Raw genomic sequence first — 11184 nt, 5'->3', positions numbered from 1 at the left:
AAACTAATTAACAAAACATCATCTAAAATTGAATCAAAATCAGTAGGTAGCATTTTTCAATAGGCTTGACAATCAGCTTCCAAAACAACTTTCTTCAGTCCATACTTTTCAATAAGTTAGAAAACCATATTTATTTGGGGGTGATTTGGCCACATTAATAAGTCTAAAGTCTACTTAAAGTAAATATTACTTAGTACTTCCTCCGTTCCGTAAAGGATGCATCATTTCTATTTTCACGTATCCCAACATGCTTCTTTGGTCATTAATATCTCTAATTGCGTGTAAGTAAAAATTATAAAAAATTGATATTTGGAATCCTCACATTGATATGAATTTAAGAAGATCTCACTTGACTATGTTTGTTTTTACATAATGTGAAAGAATAATGTCAAAGTTAGGTAATGAATAATGTCCGATAGAGAAACGATGCATCTATTGTGGAACGGAGGAAGTATTAGTTGAAAAGTTAATAAATTATCTGATCAAAATTCAATAGTAAGTTTTTATAGCAGTTTAATAAACCAAATTGGAAAAGCCCTGCATACAGATAAATAAACTTGGAAGTTCAACTATGAGTTGAGAGCTTTACTCCTTTTGGTGATCAAAAATTAAAAAGTAAAAGTTAAGACTTCTGCTACATAGAGTTAAAACAGAGGTCTTAAAAACAGAAAACTCTCATTTAAAGTTCTTAAACAAGTTTTCTTTTAAACTTCATTGCCTAGACATGAACTTGATAAATCAAATTGAAGACGAACGTGTTGAAGCTGTCGTATTATCACAGTTTCAGAAATACAGCTTTGGAAAACTGTTACATAACTATATCAATACATAGATAAACACCGAAAACTGTCAAATTAGTACAACAATTGACTTATTCCTTGCACTTTTCGCCCCTCCTACATTTGACTGAGAACTCTGAAGGTCTCTTCAAGCTCCATCACTCTGAAACGATGTTGTTTTAACCATTGGCACATAAATGTGAATGAAAGACAAAAGCAAGTTTGTAGCAGGAGATTCTTGCTGTAATATTCCAGTATTGGTCTATGCACCAATTACATAAATATATAAAATAAGAGTAATACATAATGTACATAATTGATCTGGCAATTAAATCAACTTGAAACTTTGTTTGAAGGTTTTCATATAAGGCCACAGAGGCGAGGTCTGGAACAGAATTGCCTTCCATTAGCTTTGACCAACGCCATAACGCCAGCACTTGCACCGGCCCAGAGAACAGAAGACATAAACTGCTGAGCATTCCGACCCACTACCAAGGCATAAGACAAAAAAGAACATATTCAAAATTTGTTTTATAGTGAGCAAAGCTCATTTAATTTTCAGTTGGGTGTTGTGCATAATTTTATGGTAGAAACAACAGTGATTTGCCATACCTTGGTTTAGCGAAAATGACGTCAGTGTCAGGCCCCCAATCAACAAAGCGGAAGCCACTGGAAGATACTGCAGCAACATATAACGACATACATTAGCAGAAGGTTCTGCTGTAAATGAATAGAAAACCCAAAACTTTCTTTGGTGAAAAAATGAAGTCAAATTACTTGTAGCTACACATGCACAAGTGTATTTCTGTTCTATAGGTTGGTTTCAAGCATAACATGTGATACGGCAGTCATAAAATACTTGGGTCATGACACGTTGTTAGATAACTTGAAACTTGAAAGTCATCATACTAATTTCTCAGAAGCAAAATTTAACACTGTTTTAACTCACTGAGAGTGATTCGAAAGCATTAAGTTGAAAGGGTGACGGATTATTTCTGCCAACTGAGTAGTGGCCACTGATGAGGTCAATTGCATCCTGGAGAAAACAAAAGACTAATCTTAGATAAATATATACTTTCATATATATATTTTTTAAATTATTGGAGTAACATCATGCAAAACACTAAAACCCCATGATTGCTTGCCTGTCTGACACCATCCTGAAAATTATTCAAATAATATCTTGAAACTGCACTCATTCCGTCTGTGATGAATCCTGCAAAAGTCCGCTTCCCATATCTGCAAAACCAGGCATCACACTTGTTATGAGGTAGGAATCAACAGCTAAATCTCACGGACAGACTTTCTGAAGATGATTTTTATACCTCACAAGGTCCCTCTTGAGGGCATGCGTACCAGTATATTCTAAGCTTAGCTCATCGCCTTGCTCAACCCACACTATCAGTATCACCAGAAAAGTAAACCAAATTGAAAAAGGAAGGAACTCAACAAAAGTCCATAATGAAGTCAACCAAAACATCATACACAAAAAAAACTCACAGATTTTATACTTGTCAAATTCTTCATGACAGGTAGAAATGGCATCTTCGAGAGAAAATATGCCAACCCTCTGCAACTGGAAATCCAACGATTTCCGAGCTAGGTAGCTCTACATTTAGAAATAACATGTGGTATACATGTTAGAAAGTAAATCAGAAAATGCTTGAGACATCAAATAGTTGTATACAAAGAAAGCATTGAATCAAGTGATCAGTGACAATTAACACACATTTAAATCAGGGATATTAATTTAAGCCCTCCAAACCTGGGACACATTTGTTCGATCAAGGCAATCTATGCAGTTAGATCTGATGACTCCCTTTTGTTCTTCCAGCACACGTCCTTCTGAGTCTACGAGGAAGTATCTACCGAGGAGGAAAAAAAAAGATTTAGAATCAACAATGCAAAGAGCCACAATTGCTTGTTTATTACAAGTTTTTCTTTAATCTTTTGCCTTCCTTTCCTGGCTTCTTTAATTTTCTTCTTTTTCTGCTTATTCCCAAGCCCTTAATATTCTTATCCCTTTTCTGGGAAGGGTGGGGGGAGGAGTCCAAAAAGATTTCATGGTCATTGTATAGATTACCCTTGATTTCCAAAATCGCCTAAAATTTCGTCGTACAGCAGGTGCAGCTTATCAAAATTTGAGTTGCCACAGACGGTGTGGAAGCGAAAGGGGACGTATCTGTTATTCCAAATTTCCAACCATTTACCATAATTAGTTAGAGGTGGAGTAAAGTCAGAACATGTCAGAAAGAAGTCATTGTTGAAGAAAACTAAGAAATTTTCAGTGATAACTATACAACAAAGATGCTTTTTTCGTCTCTGTTTCCATTTTAGGGGGGCAGGAGGATGAAAAGATGCATTTACTGGAAAATTTAAAAATTCAGCTAAACTTGAAAACAGGAAACTACCAAACATGGAAATTGAACTATGCAGATGAAACTCGAATTCTAAATTGCAGAACTTAAACTAAAACCTCAGCACTTGGTGCTCTGAAAGCATCAAAAATCAATTACATAACACTCATGGAGAAAACTCCACTTGTGGAATATGATTTATGTTACGCCATAACAAGATTCTGAAGTGGTTGGGAACTAACTTTATGCTAAATATTCAATTAGTCATACAAGAACCATTTAGTAATTTATGTAGCAGAATACCAACAAGCTTTTGACCAAAAATGTGGACTACAAAATTATAAGGTAACCTCAGTATATCAGATGGTTTTTGTACTAAGAGTGTACACCATATGAAACGTGCAGCACCTATATGCAAATGCAACAGAGAAATTCACCTCACACTAGGTAGCTTTTCCATCTCAGCGGCATATGCGTTGCTAAGTTTTCCTTCATCACCGTACTGAAAAGGCAAGAAAAGGACTACAGACTTTTATTTTCACCAATCACCATCATTAAAAAAATATGTGAAAACGCAAGTTAAGAAGGAAGCTCGGCCCTTGAACTCTGACAAGAGGTCCAAATAGCATGGTTAAAACAGTTTGAACAACATCTGCAGACACGGATCTTTGTTTCATTCAGTTGGACATTTTAGTAAGAAAGCCTTAGGGGGAGAGCTTCATTGATTAGAAGTTTAGGACCTTCAGAGAGAAGACACGATTAGCTTTAAAGTTTATCTTACCTTTTTCAAAGAAAAAAAAAAATCACAAAAAAAAGAATTGATTGGGCCTTCAACTATCAGTCTAAACTTGTGGTTGAGTTGGATATCTGATATAGTATATGGCATTAAAGAACAATGACCAAAAGGTCGTGCTTGGATATGTGGAGTCTTTATCCCTTATAAGTGGAATTTTTCAGCATAAAGGAGCAGGACCAGAGCCATCCACACTTCAGGAACATAAACAATAACAAGAGGAGCGTATAAGAAATAAAACCAATGTCTGGACCTCCAACTATCAGTTTTTTATGCCTGTGGCTGAGTATGGTTCTCTCATACAACCCTTTTACTGTTCAATGCCCTATTGTTCACCAAAGTGCAAAATTGAATTCAAAAAAAAAAAAGTCCAGTAATAAAAATATAGCATAAATAATAGTGTGTATATCTAACACCACCAATATGTAGAATACAGAGTTACTCTTACTTCATCAGTTAAGTCAAGTGCCAATATCTCTCCATATCTTTGTGATAGATCATGGAAATGGCGTTCCACTACTTGTGACTGGAAAAAGTAAACGAATGAAGTTACAGAGACATAGTAACCAAAATCAAGCACATCACAAAAAGCTTAAAGCCTAAACATATACCGTATCTTTATGGTTGATAATGTTCAATCGGGGTTTATAGCTCAAATCAACAATTTGCTCCCAGATAAGTGGGATTGAACCCCGGACCTGAAACTCAAAATAAGTACACATCTGACCCAACAAATTTTAAGGAGCCAGCTAACATCTAGCCAATAGCTGAAAACTTACCATGCATGGTAAGGTTTTGATGGAAATGAATATCAGAGACTATTTTATACTAACAAGTAACAACTCAACAGCCAGAAGCAAATTAGCAATGTTGCAAAAAAACTTAAAAGGGAAAATTGTTGCAATTTAAAAAGAACATTACACGACAGTTGTCAAATGCGACCCCAAACTATGGGAGATGCATTTTCTGATTCATTGACGACCTTTGTCAAGAAATTCATTTTTCACATCTAGAACCACCCTTATAACTATATGCCAGCAATCCATTACTCCATTAAGCTCAAAAAATTCGTAACAAATGACAGGTACACATAACAAATTAACGTGTGATACGCGAAATTATGAACACAACCTGGCTTGGCAAGCAACTTACTATTAACAAGAAAAGGAAAATAATTGTGTGGGTGGGGGGGGGGGGGGGTTGACAAGCAATGTAATCATATTTGTTAAGTCGGTGCAGAACAAAGGAAGAAAATCTTAATATTCATATATCTTTGCTGCAAAAAGAGAATGGAATTGATCCTGAAAGATGAACGTATAGCTCGACTACAGCAGAAATCAAATTTTAACATTAAAAAAGCATTATATCATACTATTGTACTTTAAACCAGAAGTACCTGCAAAAATGAGGACTTGAAATCCTTCGATTCCAGCAGCTGTTCTGTTTCAATGAAGTTAGCAGCATCTCCCTCCAGGTTAGCTCCCCTTCTCCACATTCTGGTTCCTTTAGTATTGTTACATAAGCAATTAAATCACATATATAGTTATAGCAACGATGTTATTTCAAAATTCATAGTACCTAGCCGTCTTGTACATCTTCTTGATATCAACGTAACAGTGACAGGTGCATCTTTTAACTTCAACTCTGCAGTCTGAAAGCTTAACATTCTGTTAAGAAAAGTGGTGATAGATTTATGTCGGAATCTAGATTGATTCACCATTTTTGCACAGAGGTACAAAAAAGGCTCGCATACTGCAAGGTGGGAAGAATGATATCTACATTCTTAAGTCATGACATCAATAAAATTAAACAGTCAAAGGATATTTCCTTGCACCAGAGGCATAATGAACTCGTCAAGCTGAAACCCAAAAGAAGAAACAAAACCAAAGTTGAAAATTCTTGATATCAGTTTTGATTGTAAGATAAGATCCCATAAACATATGGTAAGAGATAAAGTAAATCCAAATAAGAGAATATAAATCATCACCTTACACTCGATAAGATCATCCAAAAGAGCTCTGTTCCATACAAAGCGCGGATCAGCCTAAGGAAATCAGAGACATCCAAGACATTTTTAGCAGGCTTCACGAACACAAACTATTAAGAAAAATAAAGGATAAAAATTCCAGAAGCCAAGTAGGCTCCCCTCTCCCCTCCCCTCCCCCCTCCCCTCCAAACTTCTTAGTGTATTGACTGGAAGTTTGAGAAATGTAACTTGTCTATTTTCTGGATAAGTTATATGAATATCGATTATGCTACCATTTGACTTACTTCTAGCTTGATGAGATGGACACACGAGGAGGATTAGAAAAGTGAGGGTGACAAACAAGATCAGATGGCCTTTTCCTGACTATTGAGTTGTTCTAGGCAAACACCCAGATAAGGTAACCTTTTAAGTTTTAACTCATCTTAAATCCAAAGTTATTTAGAGTCTTGGACATAAGTAGTGCAAAATTTTGGGAACCAATGACAAAGGAAAGCAGCATCTGTAGAATCAAGTCCCTGACCCAAGTGGCAATTGACAATCTGAACTGGTTGTTTTACTTGATTGTATGACCCCCAAAAAAAAAAAAATTGCTTTTTTATTAATCTATATGCGTACTAATGTTATAACACATGATTCTATTATCTGTGTCGAAGAAACTAACTTTAAGAACATAAATAGATGTAATTGTCACCACACAATCCCTAAAACCCACTAAAAGCACTGCCTATTTTCTTTATTCTGTTTTTTTGAGTCTTGGCACTTTGTAGAAATTTTTGAAATAAATTCTTGTACCATATCATCACGTAAAAGTGCAAGTCTATTGTTCAACTGCTACTTTAAATATTCAACTAAAGATGTGTTTGTAACGTCATACTCATCAGTCATCACAAATCAGACCAGCATAATTGAAACATATAGATTTATAACAGCTCTTTTCAGCATAACATTTTCAGATCGGCATGGGATGTAAGCAATTTAACTTGTTAATTTTATCTAAATTCTACAACCTCTTATAACTCAATACAGAGTTCTCAAATGGAAATCAGCACCATGATGTTAAGAGATAAAGCAAATTAGCACCACTAATTATAGCAAGGATTTGCAAGAAGCAGAATGGAAACAATCATCACAATTTCTTTAAAATACAAAAGTTTTAGCAATATAGGACTAGTAACCTGTTTCCAAATTGGACTGCTCATCCATCCTTCTGCCAACTTTAGCCTCCTCTGTAAACTGGTGTTACAGACACGGTCATCCTAAACGTTAGTATTGTAGAAGTCTACTCATTTATGTTACTCAAAAAATCAAAATTATGGAGGTACTAAAGAACAGCATACTTCACAGTAATATCAGTTTCATAGGAATAATATAATCCTGGAGTAGATTCCACAACTCTCAACAAATTCCTGAAGTATGCTTCATCTTTTTTCTGCACAGACATATATTTGAATATTCCCATTAATCAAGATGCAAATGATCGATGCAAGAAAGCAAAGTTTGAGGGGAAAGAGAAAGCAAGACCTTACTTCCTGAGCACCTAGTTTCATTAAGGCCTGATTACAGGCCAAGTATTTGATAGACTCTACTCGAAAAACAGGGAAACCATGATACTTCCCCACTTCCTTAGAGGACGTTATTACAAGTATATACGTTCCTGCAGACAAATGTAAAACAGGACTAAATCATCAACTGTGCACATAAACTTGCACAAATAATCTACATTTCAACTCAACATAAGAAGTGCACGATTGCATGAATGTTAATATCAATTGTTCTCTATTTCTCAAACTACTGCCTCGCTGTGCTAATTTTCTCTTATGAAGACTATAGAGAAGGCACATTTAGGTTCAATGGTTCATAGAGTTAGTATTCCCCACAAAAAGTATTAGTAATAACCGCTTATCAAAACGGCTAAATGCTAAAATAACAGCTATACGTCTCCATTTCTCACATTGTAAAGGACTAAATTGATAAAAACAGCATAGCCAAAAGGGCAAACACACAAATACCTGCAACCAATTGAATAGTCCCAACTACACCACATATTTTGGTGGTTTTGTCAGGGCTTCCCAGAACATCATCACCTGCAACAACGACACACGTAGTCAACTTCTATTCAACAATTACACACAGAAATACTTATAAAATTTGCTTATTGTACATTCTTATAAAAAACATCGCACTCCCTTCGTCCTACTTTAATAGGCCACGTTTTGTTTGATGCCATTTTTAAGGAATTCACTTGATTATGATGCCAGTAACACGGGAAAATTCATTCTTTAACTTACTAGATACTCCTATATGAAAAGTGGTCTATTTAGGATTTCTCAAAATAGAAATGTGGTATATAAAAGTGGGACAGAAGGAGTACAATGTACGGAATATAATTTTCCCGTACACACAAAACTGAAGTCAACGTCGGTTACTCAGACATGGTTAGTTGGTTACTGCTTACTGGCAATAAGTTGTGATACTTCCTGGTTTCTACAGTACATTAACAGGTGATAAAAATGGCAAATATAACAGACTAATTCAAAATCATAAAAACAATTAACTAACTCAACTAGAAATCAATCACAAAGTCAAATATCAGAACAATGGAAGATTAATTAGATGATCTTAACTGGTAAGTGGCTGAATATCGCCTTCAAAACGATTGGCGGAAAATCCTCGATTAGGAGAATTAACAGCTCTGATTACATACTTGTCCTTGAATTCAAGAAGCTCCATTTCATCAAAAACACGGAAATGTGGAATTGTTGAAGAAGGGGATGATTCTTCTTCGATTCCAATTTCACCGTCTTCCATTGTTTACCTCACAAAATTGGGAATTGCTACAAGTTTTTTCTGGGTTGAAATTGAAGATATTGTGCGATTAAGATTGTCAAATTGATCGAAAGTGGAAAACCCTAGATATTTTGAGAATAATGGTTCAGTAGTTGATTGGTGAAATTATTGGATGCGGAAATAGAGAGTATGGGTGAAAGAAGTGAACGAGGGAAGTTTTTCTCTCTTTTTTTTTATTTTTTTTATGGAAGAATGAGGGGAGATTTGATTTACTGTTATAACTATTATCTTGTTTGTTTGTTTTTTTAGTTAACCCAAAAGAGGAGCTTCTCGTTAAATTGGGGGTGAATAGATTATTTTTGTTACTTCTATTCTTTTTACAAACGGCGAAAGGCCTTCGGTAGTTGGGTGTTATTTTGTACTATACAAAATTTTGAAGCTATTAGTACATCTTCAAGGGATTGAGGTGTGACATTGTGTGAGCTGCCTCATTAATTTCTCTAAAAATATAAGTATAAACATAAACAACTAACCCAAAGTTCCTAGCTAATTCCCATCACACATAAAAAAAGTTCCTAGCTAATTGCTTTATTTCACGCAAGATTAATGTCACAGTCAGAAAATTATCGTTGGGGAGCTAAAAATTCAAAATAAAAATAAGAAAACTTATTGATGAGTCAACCTTTTAATTATACCTGAATAAGTCAACCATTATACCCTATCAATTTTAAACAAGTCACTTTTTATTTTGACCGGTTATAGAAGGTGAATAGTGACATAGCAGGTAATTACTGATTTTTCCTCTTTTTTCATCTTAATTATAAGATGTTGAGCCTGTTTTTTGAGCCAAAAAATCCAAACACCATTTATTTTGATTTTATTTTTTCTTTATTTTTTAAGATGCTTTTTTGTTTCATGTATTATGGCCTCGTAAAGTGTGTCAAAATTACGCCTTAAAAATTAAGTCAAAAGTTACAATTGAAAACATGCTAAAAAGTCGTTTGGAAAGCGTGTCAAAAAGTTACATTGAAAAAGTATCACATGTATTAAAAAGTTATCTCGAAAAAGTGTCACGTGTATTAAAAAATTATCTCGAAAAACGTGTATTGAAGAACGTATTAAAATGCCATCCCAAAATTCATAGCTCAAAAAAGTACGAAAATGTGTCTCGAAAATTGTGTTAAGATAATTACTCAAAAACCGTGCCGATAAACATAGAAAATAATCTTTAAAATTAACAAATAAAAAAAAAAACAACTTGAGAAATAAAGCACCAAAAAAAATTCAAAATTGAGATGTCAACAAAAAAAAAACAAGTCAACGGACATCTGACTTGTTTAAAATTGGTGGAGTATACAGGTTCACTTATTTAGGTATAATCAAAAGGTAGACTTATTTTTTGCAAACGATCTAAATTTGACTTCCCATTGATTTTTCCTTTTTTGTTTTCCTTATTAAATTCTTCACATATTTTTTTTGGGAGATATAACACGTTTTATTCTCATAAATATAGTACGTACTTTGTAGGGCAAAAATGATTTAAGCCCAGCTTGAAATCAATTTAGTAGTTTAAGTATGAATTGGTTTTGGTATAATTCCTTATTTAAATTTATCATTTATTTTTGCAAATACTTCAGCTTATACTACATACTATAAATTATAAGAGCAACTCTAATGGTGAGTTTACAAGGTGTTGAGGCTAAATTTGCCATATCAGATTTTTAGCTATAATTAATTTAAGCTACAAATTTTCACATTGGGTGTGCTACAATAACTTATAGCTCCCTACAATATTTAATTTAAACAATTTATTTATTTGACCACCTTTTTTTTAAGCTAACTGCCCAAAATAGCTACAAGGTTTTAACAACTTTTTATGTCATTGTTGTACCACTGGTGGGCTGCATGCTCACATGTTCATTTTTTTGTGAGCGTGTCCATTTTCTAACCATTGGAGTTGCTCTAAAGGTTGTGGAAGATACAAAATAATATTAACACATATTGAAGATATGGAAGAATGTTTTATTTGAATGTATAAGGAGGAAACATGTAACCAAATAGGAAGTTTTTTTGAGAATATATGACAAATAAAAATATTTCAAAAAAAAACTAAGAACACACATGAAAATAACACATGTTGTTATTAGTGTGTCTTATAGCATTATCCTATTGATTTTTAAATATGTAGGAAATTTATTCATCGTGATTAGATAAATCTACCCACTTTTAATAGATCGCCATATACACATAAATTTATTTGCAATGACCAGATAACCATCCACTACAATGGAAAGGACTACAACAATCACCAGCCGAACAACGATGTCCTAATTGTGCGCATACAAACTGGGTCTGCGGATAAAAATTTTGGGCCGTACCAATCGCCACCATCATGAATATAATTGTTACCACGAGTAGTAGAACTTCAACATATTTCTTTGTATTCATCATATATTTGCTTCAATGAAGATTTTTTGTATG

General features: G+C 34.2%; 1 protein-coding gene across 2 annotated transcripts; it reads right to left on the bottom strand.

Moving 5' to 3' along the window:
* Positions 1–697: 697 nt before the first annotated feature.
* On the bottom strand, positions 698–8975 carry LOC110794875 (phosphoinositide phosphatase SAC8). 2 transcript variants are annotated; one of them, XM_056830954.1, is made up of 20 exons: positions 8541–8973; positions 7926–8000; positions 7443–7570; positions 7254–7345; positions 7092–7149; positions 5917–5973; positions 5756–5787; positions 5508–5590; positions 5326–5432; positions 4541–4627; positions 4378–4455; positions 3574–3638; positions 2863–2961; positions 2545–2644; positions 2280–2388; positions 2105–2177; positions 1925–2018; positions 1729–1815; positions 1392–1458; positions 698–1267 (listed from the first exon to the last, which is right to left on the bottom strand). In XM_056830954.1, the coding sequence occupies exons 1-20, from the start codon at positions 8722–8724 to the stop codon at positions 1140–1142; spliced, it is 1803 nt and encodes a 600-aa protein (XP_056686932.1). In that variant the 5' UTR covers positions 8725–8973; the 3' UTR covers positions 698–1139. The 2 variants fall into 2 exon arrangements, with proteins under 2 accessions (XP_056686932.1, XP_056686933.1); XM_056830955.1 differs by lacking the exons at positions 4378–4455; positions 4541–4627 and having other exon boundaries at positions 8541–8975.
* Between the last annotated feature and the right edge of the window lie 2209 nt (positions 8976–11184).

Source organism: Spinacia oleracea, chromosome 6 (assembly GCF_020520425.1).
Source record: "Spinacia oleracea cultivar Varoflay chromosome 6, BTI_SOV_V1, whole genome shotgun sequence".
NCBI classification, from domain to species: Eukaryota; Viridiplantae; Streptophyta; class Magnoliopsida; order Caryophyllales; family Amaranthaceae; genus Spinacia; species Spinacia oleracea.
This window is presented reverse-complemented; position numbering and strand designations above follow the sequence as displayed.